The sequence below is a fragment of the Ylistrum balloti genome, unplaced genomic scaffold, assembly GCF_031769215.1.
Source record: "Ylistrum balloti isolate Yb309-2 unplaced genomic scaffold, AGI_CSIRO_Ybal_v1 Utg370584, whole genome shotgun sequence".
NCBI classification, from domain to species: domain Eukaryota; kingdom Metazoa; phylum Mollusca; class Bivalvia; order Pectinida; family Pectinidae; genus Ylistrum; species Ylistrum balloti.
Window position 1 is genome coordinate 666,999 of NW_026782363.1, and position 23,212 is coordinate 690,210.

General features: G+C 35.7%; 2 protein-coding genes across 2 annotated transcripts in view; one reads left to right on the plus strand and one right to left on the minus strand.

Moving 5' to 3' along the window:
• Positions 1–23,212, plus strand: part of LOC132556694 (atypical kinase COQ8B, mitochondrial-like) — a 49,284-nt gene that overhangs the window by 18,360 nt on the left and 7,712 nt on the right. Inside the window, exons 11-12 of the mRNA XM_060221129.1 lie at positions 3,070–3,211; positions 20,347–20,454. Of these exons, the coding sequence (XP_060077112.1) occupies positions 3,070–3,211; positions 20,347–20,454 (250 nt within the window). The remainder of the gene's footprint in view (positions 1–3,069; positions 3,212–20,346; positions 20,455–23,212) is intronic.
• Positions 11,052–12,574, minus strand: LOC132556687 (adenosine receptor A2a-like). Its single transcript, XM_060221120.1, has one exon. The coding sequence runs from the start codon at positions 12,330–12,332 to the stop codon at positions 11,532–11,534; it is 801 nt and encodes a 266-aa protein (XP_060077103.1). The 5' UTR covers positions 12,333–12,574; the 3' UTR covers positions 11,052–11,531.

The window sequence follows — 23,212 nt, forward strand, 5'->3', positions numbered from 1 at the left end:
TTTGACACTAATATAAGTTCACAGGTTCACCTTTGACACTAATTTAAGTTTACCTTTGACACAAACATAAGTTCACCTTTGACACTAACATAAGTTCACCTTTGACACTAATATAAGTTCACAGGTTCACCTTTGACACTAATTTAAGTTCACCTTTGACACTAACATAAGTTCACCTTTGATACTAATATAAGTTCACAGGTTCACCTTTGACACTAATTTAAGTTCACCTTTTACACTAATATAAGTTCACCTTTGACACTAACATAAGTTCATCTTTGACACTAATTTAAGTTCACCTTTGACACTAATATAAGTTCACCTTTGACACTAACATAAGTTCACCTTTGATACCAAAATAAGTTCACCTTTGACACTAATATAAGTTCACCTTTGACACTAATATAAGTTCACCTTTGACACTAACATAAGTTCACCTTTGATACCAAAATAAGTTCACCTTTGACACTAATATAAGTTCATCTTTAACACTAACATAAGTTAACTTTTGATACCAATATAAGTTCACCTTTGACACTAACATAAGTTCACCTTTGACACCAATATAGTTCACTTTTGATTCTAATTTAAGTTCACCTTTGACACTAATATAAGTTCACCTTTGACACTAACATAAGTTTACCTTTGACACCAGTATAAGTTCACCTTTGACACTAATATAAGTTCACCTTTCACTCCTTTTACCTTTTAGTTTGGCTCCACTTATCAGGCCCCTAGGTCTGACAAGCATCAATTTGAAAATGCAGAATTTTAAAGAAGTTTCAATTATTTCCAATTAAAATTAAACAAATTATGCCCGCACATGTAATTGGTTCATATTAACTATGAAAGCAACCTTTACTGCTTCCCAAAGGAAGACTTTAGGGTCATGAAATCTATCAATTTGGTAACACACCTAAAGATCTCTACTGAGTGTATTTAATTCTATCATATCTTGGAATTGGCAACCTCCAGGTTTACAGGTTTTCAAATATTGTCCTGTCATCAGTCAGGGTCATTTTGTGGCAGAATCTCTTTATATTAACTGGTGGCTACCACACTGACCAACATACACAAGATTGGACGCATATGATCTGTGGTCACATTGTCTTTAAATGTCTTAACCTGAATAATCTTGAACCACGGCAATGAGGGCCTAAACTGCTTTCCTGAATTTTTATGTATATATACAGCTATATAGCTATAAGTTTGCAATCACAACCATTTCAAAGTCATGATTATAGGGTAGGGATCTTAACTGTTACAAAGCTATGACAAATAGATTTACTTCTTATGAATTGGACCAGATCCCACGATCAATTTTCATATCATAGTAGTGTTTGTCTTTTGATGCCCAGTAATGGTTTACATGGTTATCAGGTTAGGTTCTGAAAAGTTTCAAAATCATTGCCCAGGATGTAGGCCTCTGGGATGTGGTCACACCCCAGACTCAATTCTTGAATCATAATTGTGTTTGTCTTTCTATGTTCAGCATTGGGTGGTAAGTTACCTAAGGTTATGAGGTGGAGAACTCATCTATTTAACAGTTATGGCTTTAAGTTAGGAATCAAATCCCTAGAGGTCGGATGAGTGGACCCCAACCTAAGAGTTGATTCTTTTATCATGATTTTTAGTTAAGATAATAAGATATACAATATTTTCATATTTTTTGCAGTTTTTGGTTGGTAGTCATGGTTTCCACAAGTCATTAATTTTGAGATTTGTTTTTAATTTACGCCAATTTTATTTCTCTTTTACAATTAGTGATGTAGCTATGGAATGTATTTACATTGACATCAAGAACAAGACTTGATTTAATTTCATCAGTGACATGTACATGTCCTCAGTGTCAATTTTTTTTTCTTTATACATAAATCTATACAACATGTTCTTACATGAGTATATATCATTCTAGGACATTATATTCAATATAATCATTATGATGTTTTTTATACATCACATACATATACATGTACCATTCATGGCAGACAAATTGAAAGTTGTACAATTAATATTTCAACCTCCAAATTGATAAATAAAATTCCATTATTTTTTTTATCTTTTCTTGATTATGTTAGATCACCTGAGACAAAGATCTCAGGGTGACCTATTGTGATCTCCTTTTGTCCCTTGTTGTATGTCTTGTGTTGTATACTTTTGACATATTTTTGATTTTTTCTGGAGAACTCTTTACCCAATTCAGTGAAATTTGATAAAAACTTTCCATGGCTAAAGGTTCAACAAAATTGTAAATTTCATGTTCCCCAACACCCAGGGGCCTGAGGGGCAAGGCCAAAATGGGTCAAATTGATTGAAACTACAAAAATATACTTCTCAAATCCAAGTTATGATAGAGTCAAGCACTCTTCATGGATGGAAAGGTCTTCAGATGCTTTATCAAAATTGTAAATTTCATGACCCCATGGTCTCACATTTTCCCCGGGGTAAGGTGTAATTTTACTATATTTTGATATAGTAAAATAAAATTTTTGAGCACTGTTTGTTTATTTTCTATTGGAAATAGTTCAGACTGTTAGATATATTAGTATGAGCAGACAGTTTTAATGAGATGCACATATTGACTACGGCTGATCCCAAGGGGCTGATAGGGGGGGCCAAAAATAGGTCAAATTGACTGAAATTTTAAAGATATTTTACTGTACCTGGATTGAAAATATGATATTGTAATGTTCAATCATTTAGTGTAGTTTCTTGTAATTCAAACTTGATTAGAAGCCTTAACATGGAACAGCAGTTAATGTTATACACAGTTTGCATTTACATTATGTATACAATATAAGTAAAGTTATTTTACTTTTTTTTAACAAAATCATTTCTTTGACATATTACAAGAAGCATTGTGACTCAGGTGATGGTTAAGGCCCTTGGGCCTCATCACTATGATTTTTAGCCTCTTGGCTTTTCTTAAAGTCATGTTTAAACAATGTGCAGGAGTGCTTTTTGTCGAAGTGAGTGATGCAGGCCCTATCATAGAACTGACTTCTTAACGAAAGGTGAAGTGTTATAAAATTTAATTACCTATGTATATGTCTGTTCTGTCTATTCCAGAGAGCTGGTGAAAAACGAATCACATTTCTTAGTACCTGAAGTCATAGATGAGCTAAGTACAGGGGAGGTAATTACCTCAGAATATATGGAGGGTATACCACTGGATCAGGGCGAGGACCTTCCACAGGAGACACGCAACAAGGTAGAGAAAAGTAGTCTGATATCAGGAAATGCATGATGAGATGATCTACATTTTTGTTTGAATCCACAATTGAAACTGAGTTTGTAAGACAAACTTATGGGAAAGTACCAGATCCATTTAATTTGAATTCCTGAAGCAGGCAAAGTTGAAAATCATTTGTGATGTAAGATATTACAGTTACCATCACCAAATGTCATATGGTTTTATTAGGTCACCTAAGACAAAGTCTGATGGTGACTTATTGCGATCACCTTCATCCAACATCGTGCGTGGTGCATCCGTAAACAATTTAACATTTTTTACTTCTTCTCTAAACCCCTGATCCGATTTCAATGAAAGTTTCCAGAAATCTTCCCTGGCCTAAGATGAACCAAAGTTGTGAATTATACAGTCCCCACCCCCTAGGGTTCTGAAGGGTGGGGCCAAAGGGGTCAAATTGACTTGGATTACAAAATCTTCTTCTCAAGACCCAGATATGGTAGAATCAAATACTCTTGATGAATGGAAGCATCTTAAGGTGCTTTACTAAAATTGTGCATTTCACGACCTCATGGTCTCGCATATCCCCTTTGGGAAGAGGTAAGATTTACTATATAATTTATATAGGAAAAATGGATTTTTGAGCATACTTTGTTTTCTTTTAGAAATAGTTCAAACTTGGTTTGAATTTACTTTTTAATAGTATAAGCTGACTGTTTGATGAAATGCACATATTGACCTTAACTGACCTCTAGGAGCTGATGGGCGGGGCCAATAAAGTGTCAAATTGACTGATATTTCAAAGATGTTCTACTGTTCCTGGATGGGAGATTTTATATAGGAAAATTCAAATCTTGAGTGTAATTTCTCTTAGTTCAAACTTGGTTAGATGCCTTAGCAAAGGACAGCAGTTAATGTATACACAATTTACATTTACATTATGTGTACAATGGACTTAAAGTTATATTACTTTTTTTTAAGAAATCATTTCTATGACATGTTATGAAAAGAAGCATTGTGACTCAGGTGACCGTTAAGGCCCTTGGGCATCTTGTTATAAGGAACAAGCTTGATGTTGACGGGCAGGTTTGATGTCAAAGGTTTACTATTTTTTTGTCAACCAACAGGATAGATATTGACAAACAAGTTGATGTTGTTGAAAAATAGGTTTCATGCTGAAACTGGTTTTATTGTTGATAAGCATGTTTGTTTAACAAGAAAGTTTGATGTCAACAAACTAGCAATATTGTTAACAAGCAGGTCTGGTGTCAAAAAGATGTCTCGTGTTGAAAAACTGGTTTTAATGTTGACAAGCAGGTTTGCTTCACAAGCATGTCTGATGTTAACAAACTAGCTATGTTTTTCAAGTAGCAGGTTTAATGTTGACAAACAAGCTGTGTTTATCAACTAGCAGGTTTAATGTTGACAAACTAGCTGTGTTTATCAACTAGCAGGTTTAATGTTGACAAACAAGCTGTGTTTATCAACTAGCAGGTTTAATGTTGACAAACTAGCTGTGTTTATCAACTAGCTGGTTTAATGTTGACAAACTAGCTGTGTTTATCAACTAGCAAGTTTAATGTTGACAAACTAGCTGTGTTTATCAACTAGCAGGTTTAATGTTGACAAACTAGCTGTGTTTATCAACTATCAGGTTTAATGTTGACAAACTAGCTGTGTTTTTCAAGTAGCAGGTTTAATGTTGACAAACTAGCTGTGTTTATCAACTAGCAGGTTTAATGTTGACAAACTAGCTGTGTTTATCAACTATCAGGTTTAATGTTGACAAACTAGCTGTGTTTATCAACTATCAGGTTTAATGTTGACAAACTAGCTGTGTTTTTCAAGTAGCAGGTTTAATGTTGACAAACTAGCTGTGTTTATCAACTAGCAGGTTTAATGTTGACAAACTAGCTGTGTTTATCAACTAGCAGGTTTAATGTTGACAAACTAGCTGTGTTTATCAACTAGCAGGTTTAATGTTGACAAACTAGCTGTGTTTTTCATGTCACTAAGTCGTCTAAGTTGCATCACATACTGTAAATAAAGCCACCATCTTTCAAGACAGTGATCAGCTCCAAATTTCTTGTCATTATTAATTATGGTTTCTATGAAATGAACAAGAATAATACTAAACGTTTACCCAAATTGGCTTTCTTAGTGTTCTTACACCATTAACACTGAGATTAGGGTCAGACATGAACTGACATTGGTTTGGTTTCATGTTATTTCTCCAAGATGTGACATATACCTAAGTGCTAATTAACGGTCAAAGAAACGTTTAAGGTTTTTTTGGTTGATGAAACGGGGAATGAAATCAGTAATAAAAATATAGAATTCATCTCAATATGCGATAATCCATGGCACTTTTTATGCGTGTGTCCTTTGATAAATGGTGAGTCCGAACTTTACTGTGTTTATCTCTGAAGCATCATGGGTCTTGGAGGAGGCGTCTTCAGCTGGGAAATGAATTGTTCTAATCTACAAGATATTGATATAGGACATCCATATAAATACCAATACACTATGAATTTTTACTTCTGTTTGTTAGGGGCACATTACGTGTGAGTGTACCCGTCCATTGAAATATTAGAGTATTGAGTAGGAAATCTGAGGGTACAGGCAAAAACTACAAATTCTCAATGATATTACATGTAGTCAAAAGTGTAAATAACATGTCAGTTAATCTGTAATTTATTCACTTGTGATGTGAAAATTTCATGTAAATCAAACAATGTGTTCTGGAAATAAATTACAATTAGTGTACAACCGTACTACAATCATTGAATCAGCCCTTGCCTGTGTCTCTGCCTCTAGACCGGGCTCCATTTCTCTAGTATATGTCACTTTGTATTAATGAATCTAGACTGTTTTCCAGTCAAAAATTTTAAAAAGACCTAATCATCTCCTCTGTATTAGTCATGTCCATATTTTGAACAATTATATCATGAACAAATATTTTATAAATGACAAATCCTGTTCCAAAGAACGGGGCCCAAATCGGGAAATTGGAAAATCCTACTCCTTCTGTAGGAATAAATGGATTTTGCCCAAATTTGGTTTGAAGCATTGTTGGGTGAAGGATAATCAATTTTGTATAAACAGTGGGTCTTAGGCCACTTGGGGTGGGGCCCAATAAGGGTGATAGATCAAATTCTTCAAAATTCTACTCCTGTAGGAATGATTGGATTTTGCCCAAATTCAGTCTTAAGCATTGTTGGGTGAAGGATAATCAATTTTGTATAAACATTGGGTCTTAGGCCACTTGGGGTGGGGCCCAATAAGGGTGATAGATCAAATTCTTCAAAATTCTACTCCTGTAGGAATGATTGGATTTAGCCCAAATTCAGTCTTAAGCATTGTTGGGTGAAGGATAATCAATTCTGGAAAAATGGTGGGTCTCAGCCACCTGGGGCAGGAGGGATGGGGCTCAATAGGGGTAATAGAACAAATTCTTTAAAACTGGATTTTGTCCAAATCTTGTCAGATGCATTATTGGATGTAGTTGAATCAATTTTGTATAAATAGTTGATCTCTGCCCCCTAGGGTGGGTGCCAAGCCCAATATTGGAAATTGCCCAATAGCACAAATAATCCAATATTAGAAATATTGGTAATAGGGAAAATGCTTTAAAATCCTACTGCTGTAGGCATGCATTGGTTAGAAGTATGAATGGTTTTACTGACCTCCTAAGGACAGAGAGTTAGGGTCCAAAAGGAAAACAGAAGTATGAATGGTTTTACTGACCTCCTAAGGACAGAGAGTTAGGGTCCAAAAGGAAAACAGAAGTATGAATGGTTTTACTGACCTCCTAAGGACAGAGAGTTAGGGTCCAAAAGGAAAACAGAAGTATGAATGGTTTTACTGACCTCCTAAGGACAGAGAGTTAGGGTCCAAAAGGAAAACAGAAGTATGAATGGTTTTACTGACCTCCTAAGGACAGAGAGTTAGGGTCCAAAAGGAAAACAGAAGTATGAATGGTTTTACTGACCTCCTAAGGACAGAGAGTTAGGGTCCAAAAGGAAAACAGAAGTATGAATGGTTTTACTGACCTCCTAAGGACAGAGAGTTAGGGTCCAAAAGGAAAACAGAAGTATGAATGGTTTTACTGACCTCCTAAGGACAGAGAGTTAGGGTCCAAAAGGAAAAAAGAAATATGAATGGTTTTACTGACCTCCTAAGGACAGAGAGTTAGGGTCCAAAAGGAAAACAGAAGTATGAATGGTTTTACTGACCTCCTAAGGACAGAGAGTTAGGGTCCAAAAGGAAAACAGAAGTATGAATGGTTTTACTGACCTCCTAAGGACAGAGAGTTAGGGTCCAAAAGGAAAACAGAAGTATGAATGGTTTTACTGACCTCCTAAGGACAGAGAGTTAGGGTCCAAAAGGAAAACAGAAGTATGAATGGTTTTACTGACCTCCTAAGGACAGAGAGTTAGGGTCCAAAAGGAAAACAGAAGTATGAATGGTTTTACTGACCTCCTAAGGACAGAGAGTTAGGGTCCAAAAGGAAAACAGAAGTATGAATGGTTTTACTGACCTCCTAAGGACAGAGAGTTAGGGTCCAAAAGGAAAACAGAAGTATGAATGGTTTTACTGACCTCCTAAGGACAGAGAGTTAGGGTCCAAAAGGAAAACAGAAGTATGAATGGTTTTACTGACCTCCTAAGGACAGAGAGTTAGGGTCCAAAAGGAAAACAGAAGTATGAATGGTTTTACTGACCTCCTAAGGACAGAGAGTTAGGGTCCAAAAGGAAAACAGAAGTATGAATGGTTTTACTGACCTCCTAAGGACAGAGAGTTAGGGTCCAAAAGGAAAACAGAAGTATGAATGGTTTTACTGACCTCCTAAGGACAGAGAGTTAGGGTCCAAAAGGAAAACAGAAGTATGAATGGTTTTACTGACCTCCTAAGGACAGAGAGTTAGGGTCCAAAAGGAAAACAGAAGTATGAATGGTTTTACTGACCTCCTAAGGACAGAGAGTTAGGGTCCAAAAGGAAAACAGAAGTATGAATGGTTTTACTGACCTCCTAAGGACAGAGAGTTAGGGTCCAAAAGGAAAACAGAAGTATGAATGGTTTTACTGACCTCCTAAGGACAGAGAGTTAGGGTCCAAAAGGAAAACAGAAGTATGAATGGTTTTACTGACCTCCTAAGGACAGAGAGTTAGGGTCCAAAAGGAAAACAGAAGTATGAATGGTTTTACTGACCTCCTAAGGACAGAGAGTTAGGGTCCAAAAGGAAAACAGAAGTATGAATGGTTTTACTGACCTCCTAAGGACAGAGAGTTAGGGTCCAAAAGGAAAACAGATATTTTTTGTGTTGTGTGCTTAGACATTTTGTTGTCCTTTCCCTTTTAATTTTTGAATGAAGCAGTTTCAGCAAAGCAAAGATAGGTGAGCAATACAGGCCCTTTGGGCCTTTTGTTATATCTTTGAAGCCATGGCAATCCCCACCCCATAACCATATAAAGCAATGATGAACATCAAACAATTGTGACCCCCACCCCATAATTGTATGTAGAATTTCTTTGTATCAAGAAATAAACACATTCATGATAAAAGAGTTGACCCTTGGTTGTGACATACCTCTAGGGAACTTTCCCATCGGTTTTGTCCTACCATTTGGAAATATTTGTAATACCCAACCTATAGGCATGTATACCATTGCTAGACTTTAAGATCCAGGTCAATGATACAGGCTTTATGGACTTCTAGCCAATTGTTCTTTCAGACTTTGAAGACGTGAAGTTGAGCTTTCTTAGAAGCTATGGATTAGACAACTACTGTTTCATTTCCATGTTTCTATTCATTTCAATGTTATCATATGTTGTTCTTATGCATTGCATGTGTGTTTATTGTTACACCCTTTGGTACTCATGTTGTTGAATACATTAATGTCTCCTTATAAATAATGAAAGGTGACAGCATCAGAAACATAGCATAATTTGTAATGAAACCCATTATTGATTATTCTGTCTATTGGAAACACTTAATTACATACAAAAATGAGAAAAAAGGAAGGCCATTAACAGCACCACAAGGAATGATTTAATGTCAAGTGTTTTGCAGAAACTTCATTTACATAAATTTTGTGGCTACAATATATTTGGTTGATCAGTATCTGACATTATCTCACTAATGGTGCTGAGATCTTTGAAGTACTCCATACTTTCATCTTGTTCTATATGCATTGAGAATGTTTAGTTTTTCATATAAGGAAGTCAATGTCAGTATTTGTGTGTGAAAACCTAATTGAGAAGACATATTGAGTAGAGAAGTCCTAATGAGCTGTTAATGAATTCAGAAATTTTTTTTAGTCAAGTTTGAAGAGAGAATTAAGATGAATCGTTTAGGAAAGTTTTGATTCTGGTTTTGACAAACATTAAATACAAGGTGAGCCGTACGGGATCTTTGGACAACTGGTTGATAGATTGAAACTGTATACACTGAATGAATCACAACAAAATTTCTTATCAATGTAATGAGCGTCCTTGACTGTGTCTTCTGATGTCACACCCGGTTCATTGCCAAGTCGTCCCTAGTTGATAAGGCCAAAATGATAAAACAATTGTGGAAAAAAAGGTTAGCTCAAGTGCACTACAGTGGTAATGCTCATTCCCAAGTATGACATGAAGATATTTGATAACAGGTGTTCTTATGTAAGATCACTGGACCATTATTTGTTTGGACTGTTACAGAACAGTGGTTTATATAATCTATCACACGACCATTATTTGTTTGGACTGTTACAGAACAGTGGTTTATATAATCTATCACACGACCATTATTTGTTTGGACTGTTACAGAACAGTGGTTTATATAATCTATCACACGACCATTAATTGTTTGGACTGTTACAGAACAGTGGTTTATATAATCTATCACACGACCATTATTTGTTTGGACTGCTACAGAACAGTGGTTTATATAATCTATCACACGACCATTATTTGTTATGTCTGTCACAAGATATTTATTTGTTTGAATTGTCACATGACTAGGGTTTGTTTGGCCTGTCACAAGACAATGATTTGTTTGGCCTGTCACAAGACAATGATTTGTTTGGCCTGTCACAAGACAATGACTTGTTTGGCCAGTCACAAGACAATGATTTGTTTGGTCTGTCACAAGACAATGACTTGTTTGGCCTGTCACAAGACAATGATTTGTTTGGCCTGTCACAAGACAATGACTTGTTTGGCCTGTCAAAAGACAATGACTTGTTTGGCCTGTCACAAGACAATGATTTGTTTGGCCTGTCACAAGACAATGACTTGTTTGGCCTGTCACAAGACAATGATTTGTTTGGCCTGTCACAAGACAATGACTTGTTTGGCCTGTCACAAGACAATGACTTGTTTGGCCTGTCACAAGACAATGATTTGTTTGGCCTGTCACAAGACAATGACTTGTTTGGCCTGTCACAAGACAATGACTTGTTTGGCCTGTCACAAGACAATGATTTGTTTTGTCTGTCACAAGACAATGATTTGTTTTGCCTGTCACAAGACAATGATTTGTTTGGCTTGTCACAATTAAGACCGTAGTTTATTTCATTTGTCACATTGCCATGAATTATATGCTTTGGTCTGTTGTCTGTCATCTGTTGTCCGTCAGCCATCTGGCATCAACTTTTCCATTTAAACTTCTTCACAATGACCAGCAGACTAAATGTCATGGTATTTTGCTGGTGGGTTGCTAGGATAAAGCCCGACAAAGTTTATGAAATGACCTTGACCCTTATACAAGGTCACAATGGCCAAATTTGTTAGATCATTTAAACAACTTCTTCTGAATAACCAAAAGGCGAGAAGCATGATATTTGGGTGATAGTATTTTAGGATAAAGCCCAACAAAATTTGTGGGAAGAAATTACCTTTATATATATTATTCTAGGTCACAGGGGTCAAATTTATTTTTAAAAAAGTAAACAACTTCTTCTGACTAACCACTTGGTACACAAGTATTTGACTGAGAGGTTCCTAGGATAAAGATGTTTCTAGGTAATAGCCCGATAAATTTAAAAAAAGAAAATATAAATGACATTAAATTGAGATTATAACTGTTATAGAGCGGATTATGAAAATTGGTTAAAGTTGATTGGATGTGCCAACTTTGAAAGCTAATTGTGTATATGTCATTATATTTGTGGTTTTAACACCGATTCTGTTTTCAACGAAAATTGAATACCTGGTGAGGAATGCAGGCCCATTTGGCCTCTTGTTTTGATCTGTCTCACGGCCAAGATTTGTTTAGCTGTCACTGGCCAGATTGGTTTAGTGTGTCACAAGACAGTTATCTAATTGGCTTGTCACATGGCCATAGTTGGTTTGGTCTATCACAATGTCATGTTTGGTTTAACATCCTCTTTATGCTCTGTACTGATACTGTTAAATAGTAGTGAATTTCCATGATGTTCATTCTGGTGTTCTCTTGAACTATAACTACATGAATGGAAACAAATGGCACAGAAAGCCTCTCGGAAGTCCCTACGGAGCCAACAGTATATGATAGGATTTATCATGGAGTTGCTCATGGCCAGGAATAGTGTTATGTTCTTCATCGTTTCAGCCAAGTCATTATCTATTTTAACACTGTATTTGATTGGTCCTATTATGGTAAAGGGTACCCAGAATATATAAAACAAGAACAGAACAAGGGCCATAACTTTTGCAGACTTGGTGTCCTTTTCCATCTGCGGATCCCTTGCATTGTTTCCTCGTAAACTGTCCTTACGTATCTGCTTCTGCTGTTGCCGGGCAACAAGAAATATTCTGATGTACAGATAGAGGGATATCATCAGGCTGATTGCAATCGAGAAGAATGCAGCGTATAGGGTGTAGGGAAGTGGTAGAATTTTGAAGTAGTCACACATCTTTATGTCATCATAATAATTCCACACAAGAGGTAGAGCACACACAGGCACGAGGTAGATCCACATACATATGATGAAAATCCTGACTCTCTTGTGAGTCAATATCACCTTGTACTTGAGTGGATGCAAAATGGCAATATACCTGTCGAAACCAATGGCAACCAGGTTGATGAGTGATGCACTCATTGAAGCGCAGACAGAGGAAAACTTGAATAGACATAAATACTTTACAGATTGCACAAATGTTAAATTGAAATAAAACATGGAATAAATTGGAAGTGTGAGGACTGCTAGTAGAGAATCAGCAACAGATAAGCTCCCAACCAAGGTGTAGGTAATGGTACGTAACCGTCGAAACTTCACCAGTGAGATGAGCACCAAGAAGTTTCCGAAGCATATACAAGGAATCAGCACCACACATAGAACACCAAGGACTAACTCAGCAACATCCCTGAAATCCTTGAATTTTCCGCCCGTGCTCTCTGACACCGTACTGTTGTCAAAATCCGACATATTGGATGTATTGGTTATCCTCTTCCTATAATGTTAGATGGGAAGAAGTATGAAATTCTCGTACTATTTCACTTCCGACCAGGTTTCAGTTTTGTATTGCATATCATTTATTTTGCAACGTGGGTTTTGAATTGATTTTCCATTGCTGGCACTAAGTTGGTTATGATATCCATTAAAAACAGACTATACCCCTTCAGTATCAGGGGCTTCTGATGCAAAACAAAGCCTACAGCAGTTTCTCTTCTGCAAGAAAAAAAGGGAAAATAACAATCCTATTACAGTTGTATCAATAAAACATTGATATATATATATAAAATAAAGGCCTCAAGGGGCTAGTAATGTGTTGTATATGTCAATGTGCTTATATATTTGCTGGGATAGTCAGAGACAACTATGGACAAACAGTTATAAAGGCCCATTAATATCTCATTGTTGAAAGATGCCAAATATTACTATAGTATTGACAACAGTAAGAGAAATTGCAGAAGTAGAGACTTAAAGTGTCTGTCTACTTTAGATACATGTGTATTTAAATGTGTTTAGTTATAGCCCTATACTTAGTCAATAATGGAAATGTGTTGTTTAGCATAATATCGACTGTTTTGGTAAAAACTCTTGTTTTGAAGTCTGTGATGGTGTAAACAACAACATTGGCTTGAGATTAAAATAAGTGATGTCAAGTTGATAGAAATGACTATTTGACAGGAATAATTAATAGGTTAGTTGTAACAAATATGATGAATTTTGAGGTTTTAAAGGTGCGAAATATGTATAGATAGGACACAATATGTTGCCTGCTCTTTCAGACCTACTAAACACAACTTTATGGCTCATTATAATTACTTACCCAATACAGAACGAGTTATTCTGCTTATATAGGTGATAATTTGGAGGTTAAATAATGCTGTCACCAGGATTACAGTAAACATTTTGATAATTAGGTTCAGTCAGAAGTCATGATCCAGCTCAGTTAAAGCCTTGTTTCTGTTTCCCAGGAATTTGTATAAGCCAGACTTTTGACCACTTGTTTAATATGCTATGTAATATTTGTAGATGATACATGCACAAATATTAATGTCCATGAGTACCAGTAATCAAAAGTAACACCACTTACAAAGATGTTTCCTTTTATCATCCAGCCTCTGTGCATCACTAGGTCAGTGATACTGGTTTAAGTGCTCCTTGTCTACTTAACTGATGATACAAATCTCATCCAAGTTAACACTTATATTTTCATTCTCTTCACTGAATGTTTTTAGTAAAGCTGTAAATTATACAGAGTCCTGTTCTTACACCTCATTGCTAGAAATTCTACAGATGATGGGTAACTCACTCACTGCATTTGACTAGACCCGGATTGTGTATTTTCCGTGTGTTTTACCCATCTGAGGATATTTTCCGGTCGGTTCATTACAGGGTCACGTACTAAACATCACACATGTGGTTAAATCCAGTTTAATTGATCCTGAAATCTACTGCTGACTTGTTTCCCTGACTCAACTTTCACTACATGTGTATTTGTATTGTGTTGTCAATTTCTATCACATCTTGAACATTTTGAGGGTATTTTTTACAGTCCATGAGCCATGTTCGCTGGTTTCATTTATTATTATGTGACTCTATCCTGCTTCTTTGTTAACTTCATGGCAGTAATAATTCAGTCAGGAACATTTCCATATGAAAATGAAATTAAAATTCCATATGTTTGCACTACTAGAGAATGAACGTTAAGTCATGAAGTCTCTAGCCAGCACCTACTCTTACATCCTGTAGATCTGTGTCGGTCTTTAAAGCATAAAACATTCTCAGATAAGAATTTCTGATAACTGAATCCATCCTGTTTTATGAGTGCAGTGCTCCATCCACATCGCCTGCATGGATATTAAAGTTTTGTATTGCATAAAAAAAATTGCCTGGAAGAGATTTACACAACCTCCCTTTACGTCATTAGAGAATTTACTACAGTATATAGGTTCTGAATGTAATTTTGTTAATGTGAATATCTCCCTTGCTATTTTGTTATACATTAAAGACATTTTGTTATTTTAAAGCTATTTTATACAACTAGTTAATATCCCATGACAGCATGTTGATAAATGCCAATCACTTTATTTTCCTATGGTTTTGTCATATCTCTTATTCAATCCAGCTTTTATCACATCAAATTAAAAACTTGAAATTAGTTGCTTTTAGGCTTGGATTGAACCAAATTTATTTTCTGTATTATAACATAATAGTGATGGGTTTTCTCCACTGCCACACCAGTGGCTTGTGTGCAACATGTGTGTAGGAGATCAGGTTTTCCCCACCACTGGACATTGGTGTTCTAAAGGGTCTGTACCAATTTACTACGCCACTAGACTGTAGGTAAAGTGAGATGTATTCCATGTCTAAGTGTTTGTAGGAGTAACTGTAGATTTATCACACAATTTGACTTTGCACATTGGATGAGATCTTAGCTTAGCAACATCATATGGTTAGTCTGATTAGTTGTGAACCAGTCAATTAGGATCTAACTTCAGCTCTCTAGCTTATTTTTGGGATGTTTTTGTTACTGTAGGAGATTTAGTTGTCATTAGTGTAACTATCGATTGTTGATTTTTTCACAAAGTAGAAAATGTCATGAATAAATAAGTTAAATAAGAACGGTCCCCAATAGAGAACTATGTGGTACATCTTTTAAATGATCTCTCATCATGAACTGGTTTGTTTCCAATTTTAACTTGTTAGTGCCTATATCTGAAGATCAGTTGAGGGCTAAGATAACCCATATGTTTCAAGTTTCAAAACTACTTTATCATGAAGTAAGCAATCAAATGCCATAGATAAGTCTGTAGGGACTACAATGACATGCAAGTTATTATCAAGTGTGACCTGTCTTCAACAATAAAAAAGTAAGTGTTTTGACATCTATAATTTATTATGATGCTATAAAGGCTGATAGAAAGGTGTTTCAATACTAAGCTCATCACTTAATAATTTTTCATATATTTAATATGACATGTTTGTGAGTAATTTGTCATCAACCTGTAAACAATTGATTTTTAGCTCACCTGGCCCAAAGGGCAAAGTGAGTTATTGGCATACTGCAGCACCTATCTGTCCATCCATCCGTCAACTTTTTCCTGAAATTGCTACTAGTCATGAACAACTGATAGGGATTTTACCAAATTTTGTCACAAGGATCTTTGGAGGAAGGGGAACACATTTGTATAAATGTTGGGTCTTGGCAGACTGGGGTGGGAGGGGCTGTGCCCAATATGGGAAATAGAACAAATTCTTTAAAATCCTACTACTCCTGTAGGAATGATTGGATTGTGACCAAATTTGCTGTGAATCATGTTTTGATGAAGTGGAATCACAGTTGTTTAAATGGTGGATTTCGGTCCCCTAAGGCAAGAGGGGAGGGGCTCATTTGGGGAAATGTATTTGACAACAGTTAAGATCCCCATTCCATGCCCATGTATTATATGATTTAAGAATTGGCCCTGGGGTCTGGCCCCACTCCTAGGGGCTCAGTTTCATGGTAATATCTTTGAAACAGTTGAGATTCCCACCCCTAAACCATATATGGCAATGCTAGGCTTCAAGAAATAAACTCAATCACAATGTAAGAACTGGCCCTTGAGTGTGGCCCCATATGGACTTAATTTCAGATTATCTTTGAAAGAGTTGATATCTCTATCCCATATTTATATATATATATATATATAGAATTGCTTATCATCAAGACACTTTTGTTATGTAAGAATTGACCCTTGCGTGTGGCTTACCTCAAGGGACATTATTTCTGGGTCATATTGTTGACATAGTTGAGATACCAACCCGATAACCATATAAACTCTTACTGGGAATCAAAAGAGAAAGACAGTAATGATATAAGAATTACTCATTGGTTTTGCCCCATCAAAGAAATTAAGTGACTGAGCATTAATTTGGAAATATTTGAAATATCCACCCTACAGGCATGTAAAACATTGCTGGCCTTTAAGATGCAATACATCAATACAGGCCATATGGGCCTCTTGTTTGTGTTGTGTGGTTGGATTTTATTAAAAATTCCTTTTCCTGTTTTTTTAATGTTGCAATTTCAGTAAATTCAGGTGAGTGATACAGGACCTATCTGCGTCTTGTTTCCACTTCTCTAGAAATCTGAAACAATTTTTTTTTTTTATAAAAAGCTTCAGTGACCAAAATTTAACCCACACTATGATTAATATGGTTCCCAACCCCCAAGGGTCTGACGTGTAACGCCAAAACGGGTCAATTGACTCATATTTTCAAAATCTTCTTATGAAACAGATCATGCTATGGTAGAACCAAATACATGTACTCCTCATGGATGGAAGGATATTTAGGTGCTTAACCAAAATTGTGAATTTCATGACCTCTTCAGAAATTCTGATTCCTCCCTTATCAAAAGGTAGGCTGTTCATTCTTACTGTAATCTGAATCATGTTGTGCCGTTTAAATATAGGACTATTCCAGTAAAATAGATTGCTGGCAGGCAGTCATTTTTGATTTTGACAATTTTTGTTATTGCTCTATTTTGAGAGGTACTGGATAGATCTTCACATGTTTGGTATGTAGATTCCCCTTGGTCCCTAGTTGTATCCTTTTAATTTTCGAACTGATCAGAAAAAAGCAAAGTGATTGACAGGTGACATCTCAGATTTGACAATTTAAAATTATTAGTGCTTTTTCTTAGAGGAATTTTCAAATTTCATATAATTGAGAGCTTTTAAAGATTTAATAAAGACCAAACATAGTGATGGGAGCCATGATTCTTCTGGAATCTCTTGTTAAGAGTTTTCATCAGTAATGGACTCAAACTAAGGTAGACTTACATAAGTTTGAAATGGTATTGGATGGTGGGAATCTATTGATCCTGGCTGACAGACAGAACCCTGACTAAGCACAACTAAATTATGGGTGAAATTGACGTAAATTTCAAAAATCCTCTTTAGATTAAAACATTTGGTAGAATCTAGTACTCTTCATAGATGAAAGGATGGTATGGTGCTTTTTCACCAAAAAAAAATTTTGAATTACTTGACCAACGATCTCACATTTCCCTCTTTGATGCAGGCAAACTTAACAATAGTGTATATAGGAAATGAAATGAAATAGCCACTGCCTAAAAGCGAATGCATGTTAATCAATAAGATGCACATTTTGAACTGCCTGATTCATGTCGTGCTGAAGCATGTTGTTTAAAGTTGTTTATTTTTAACAAAACACAGCACATACACATGTACCGAGGCAACATCATTATCATCTCTTATTCTTCTAGAAAACAATGCATCGTCATCATGAGGTGGTGGTTGGGTGACGCAGTTGCAACACACTTGTCTTTCACATAGCTGTACAGGGTTTGATTCCCTGAAGAGATTATGGTTTTCCTCCCATAGTTCGGAGGGAAGTTGCCACAACCATGTCAGAGAAATGAAATTGATATAATGAAAACTACAACTATAAACTTATACTGTATTTTAGGATTGCAGTTGTCACATTTTAGTTTCCGGACAATAACTTGAGAATGGATGAATGGATTTGGATGAAACTTCATACAATGGTAGTTTATAAGGCAATATAGTGTGGGATTTTGTTTGGGGTCAAAAGATCGACTACAAAGGTCACTGTTACTAAAAATAGAATCTTGTCACAATTTAGTTTTCAGACAATAATTTGAGAACGGATTGATGGATTTGGTTGAAACTTGATACACTGGAAGCTTATGAGGTAATAATACAGTTTCATTTGGGTCAAGTTTACAACAAAGGTTACTGTTACTGAAAATAGAAATTATTATCACATATTAGCAGACATGGGCTTATTTGCTGATAAATACAGTAATTTACGGCAGGGGACATGTGTTGCATACAATACTAACTGTAAGCTTGTTTTTTATCCGGATTTTGGTTACATACATTACAAATCATTAATGTATAATGTGTGTTAAATGTATTTGAATTATTTAAGACTTTTAGTATGATTCACTTTCACATGAATGCTTGAAAAGATTCTTTTTTCTCTGTAAAAATTGTTTTTAATCCATATAATTGGTTAACTGTTCTCATTTGGTGCTACAGTAAGTGAATCGTGGGTAATGAAGTTCCAGTCACACTTCTGTTTAAAGTTGAATGTATGGGCACCTTAAGCTTGTGAATTTTGAATTATCTCTCACAATACCATAAAGTGCTCACTATAAATTTCCATTCTGAAACCTAGACGTGGTAGAAGTAAATGATTCACTTAGATGGAAAGTCTTACTGACTAAAGTTGTAAATTTTATAATACCAAAGTATTGCATTTCCTTAGAAGGAAAGGGTTGATTTTGATACAATTTTAGTATGAATTGAAGGCATTAATACATTCTGTCGAATTACCATCAGAAATAATATTAAACTTAGTTAGAACATAGAAACGACATTGTAACATTATGCATATTCTGTTTAGAAAAACCATTCGATTTCCTGTCATTGCTATCAAATCCTGTCTGATCATCATAAACTTCCTTAGTTAGTGACCTCTGATAGACACTTCACTTCTCAATTCAGAGGGATGGGGCCCATTGGGGAAAGTCTAATAACGTTTAAAGTTGATCTTGTTCTGCTGGAAATGCAGGGTATTGTCCAAATTTGGTCTGAATGCTTAGGAGAAGGGAAGCCAGTTTTGTGTGGGTCTGGACGACTTGGGAGATAGGGGTGGGACCTTTTGAGGAAAATTCATCAATTTCTTTAAAATCTGTCTTGTTCTTTTGGAATTGCGGAATAATGTCCAAATTTGGTTTGAAGCATGCTTGGAAATCTATTTCTGTAGGAATGATATATTTTGCCCAAGTGTTGTCTGAGGCATTCTTGAATTAAGGGGAATCTGTTTTGTATAACCATTTTGTTTTGAACCCCTGGGGTGAGAGAGATGGGGCCTAATAGGGGAAGTAGGTTTGATTATAGAAAATCCTACTCCTCCTGTAGGAATGGTTTGATTTTGCCCAGGTCTGCTCTGAGGTATTCTTGGTTGAAGGAGAATCATTTTTGTATCAACAGTAGATTTTGGCCTCTTGGTGCAGGAGGAGTTGGGCCCACAAAGGAAAATAGAGCAAATTCTTTGAAATCCTTCTTCTGTAGGAATACCTGGATATTTGGCTTGAAGCATGCTTGTGTGAAGGGGAATCAGTTTTGTATAGACAATGGAACTCAGCGCCCTAGGGTGGTAGGGTTGGGGCCTAATAGAGGAGGTCCTTTCAAGGCATTCTACTTATGTAGGAATGCCTTGGGTGATAAATTTTGTATGAACAGTGGGTCTCCTGCCCCTTGTGATGGGAAGGGCAGGGCCAAATAGTCCAAGTAGGACAAATTCTTTAAAATCTTTCTCCTGTTGAAACTGAAGCTGTCCTTGTTGAAAAAAACTTAATTTTATACAATCAGTGTATCTTACTCCCTTTTGGAGGAGGGAGGAGTCTATTATTGGGAGATTGATACAAGTGTTTAAAATACTTTTCCTTCAGTTCAAATGTAACTGCATTTTCTTCTGTTATTCTTCATAATGAAGGGTGACAAGTACAGATTTTTGTATTGAAATTTACTGAGCAAATCTTCTATATTATTAGTAACATTTGTACAATGCTTCCTGTACAGAAGGTTGTTCATCATTGGATTGGTGAGCTGGACTTAAAATGTATCTGCACTTTTCAGTATGCTCAGTCAATGATTGCTAAATCAGAATAGTTTATCCTACCATAAGAAATCTTAATGTTTTTCAGATTGGTTCAGATATCTTAAAGCTATGTCTGAAGGAGCTATATGTCTATCGATTCATGCAGACTGATCCAAACTGGTCAAACTTTCTCTATCAGCCTGATACAGGAAAGGTAAGAAATACGTACTTTTCAATATATTTAATCCCAGTCTTATATGACAGGTAACTAATGTGTATGCTTATGTTTTATGTCTGGCACAGAGGAAGTTACTTCTAGGTAACTAGTGCTATATTTATCTGTTTTAAGTATTAAGCAGGGGAGGTAACTGAGAGAAAACTAGTATGTATACTTAAGTCTTTCCTCTGAGGCAGGGGAGGTAACTGACATGTAACGTGTGTCTATACTTCTGTTTTGTTTGATTCAGGTGAGGTAACACTTAAGTAACTGACAAGTAATCTTTTGTTATACTTGTGTACTATGTCTGATGTTCAGAAGGTAACTGACAGGTAACTGTACATCTTTCTGTTTTATCCTTTATGTCTAAGTTTTATGTTGTGTTTTATGTCTGACACACAGAAGGTAACTGATAAGTAACTAGTGTGCTTTTTTCTTTATTTGATCTTATGCAGAAATAGTAACTGACAAGTAATAGCGAGAATACTTCTGTTTTTTCGAATCGCTATTTAAATTGCTCTGTGTCTGTCGTCTGTGATTTCAAATTGCATGTGTAGGTTCCCCTTGGTCTCTAGTTGTGCCCATGTAATTCTGGGACTTATCAGAAAAACAAAATGGCCAAAGAGGCGGCCATCTTGGATTTTACATTTGCCTGTTTTATTTTGCGTCTGATTGAAAAAACAAGATGGCCGAGAGGTGGCCATTTTGTGTATTTTAACTTATAAAGTTTGTTATTGCTATTTCTTAATCAGTACTTGATGGATCTCTCTCAAATTTCATATGTAAGTTCCTCATTGTCCATAATTGAGCCCATTTAATTTTGGCTTTGATCAGAAAAACAAAATTGCCTAAAGGCGTCATCTTGGATTTTGACTTTTGCAAGTTTGTTATCACTACTTCTTGAGTATAGATCTGTATAGATCTTTCTCAGATTTTATGTATAGGTTCCTTTTGGTCCCTAGTTGTGCCTGTTTGAGTTTTGGACCGATTAGAAAAAAAAATAACTTCCAGGTGGCCATTTAGGATTCGTCAGGTAAAGATTATCATCGCTATTTCTGCAAAGGAATGTTCAAATGTCTTATCATTAAGAGCAAAAACAGAGAAGAAAAGAGAAAGGATCCAACTTTCAAAGAGCTTATAAAGATCAAACAATGTTGGGCACCATAATTCCTCTGGGATCTCTTGTATGTCTGACAAAGTTTGTTAACGTAAAAACCCATGTAATGTGTGCTGTTTTTCTTTCAGAAAAATAAATGTGCAAAGTTTGGGATGCACACATTATGTAGCTATAGGATTTTCAAGGTTTTTCTTTGTGGATAATTAAAAAAATTCTGTAGGACAGCAATCATTGCTTGTCAGGTACTTTGAACTGACACAAAAATTGTTCGACGATTTATTCATCAATGAAAATGATAAGATAATTATTGTATATATCAATGCAAAGTATTCAAGTGAGTATCATGTAAAACCTAGACATAGTGTTTGAAACATGATAGAAACTAGACAGAAAACAAACAATCGGCAAAGAGATGTGATTTATAATTTTATCATCTTTTGAAACACTTACATGTTCAACTGTTAAGATATTGATTTTTTCTCTCTTCATGTTGGATATTGGAACAAAGCATGTCTCATGGTCTCCAGCATGCTTAGGTGAAAATAGCAAAAATGTCAATTTCTTTAAAATCTATTTTGTTCTTTTGGAATTGCAGGATATTGACCTAATTTGGTCTTAAGCATGCTTGGGTGAAGGAAAACCAGTTTTGTATAAATGATAGGTCTTTGTCCCCAGGGGCAAGAGTGGCAGGGCCCAATAGGGAAAATCTATCAATTTCTTCAAAATCTATCTCATTCTTTTGTAAAAATGCTTTGATTCAATTCCAATTTGGTGTGAGACATGCTTGGGAAGAAGGGATCAAATTTTGTATGAACAATGGGTTTCAGTCCATTGGGACAAGAGGGCTGGGGCCAAATAGTGGACGCAGAGCAAATTCTTAAAATTTTTTATCACATTGGAACCAAAGACATTCTTGATATAGAGAATTTAGTTATCAACAACAGCTGCATCTAATCCCCTTTTGGAGGAGTGCCAAGTCTATTACTGAGAAATAGATACAAGTGTTTTAAATACTTTTCCCTTAGTTTAAATAAATCAGTTTCAACAAACTAAATCAGTTGAGCAATATAGGCCCTATGGAGCTCTTGTAAGAATATGAGGATGCAGAAAAAGTTTTTATGATCCAACTATGTCTTCTTGTAAGCTATAGAGAAGTTGTGCAATTTTTAGGCCTATTTGGCCTCTTGGATATATAAGTCTTTACAGTCAGATGACTGTTAAGGCCCATTGGCCGTTTTGTTTGGCATAATTTGTTTATTTTCTTTCAGAAATAGTTCAAACTTGCTTAGAATTTTTAGTATAAGCTGAAAATTCATGGAGATGCACATTTTGACCTTGGCTGACTTTGAGGGACTGATGGACAGGGCCAAAAATGAGTCAAATTGACTGATATTTCAAAGATGTTCTACTGTTCATAGAGGAAAGATTTTATATAGGAAAATTCAATTTTTGAGTTTCATTTCTTTTAATTCAAACTTGGTTCGAAGCCTTAGTATGGGAAAGCAGTTACTGTTTTGCACAGTTTACATTTACAGTATAAGTACAATGTAGTTATCTGCTCAGACATGTTACAAGAAACACCGAAACTCAGGTGCCTAGTAAGGCCCTTGGATCTCTTGCATGTCTGATCAGTAGAGG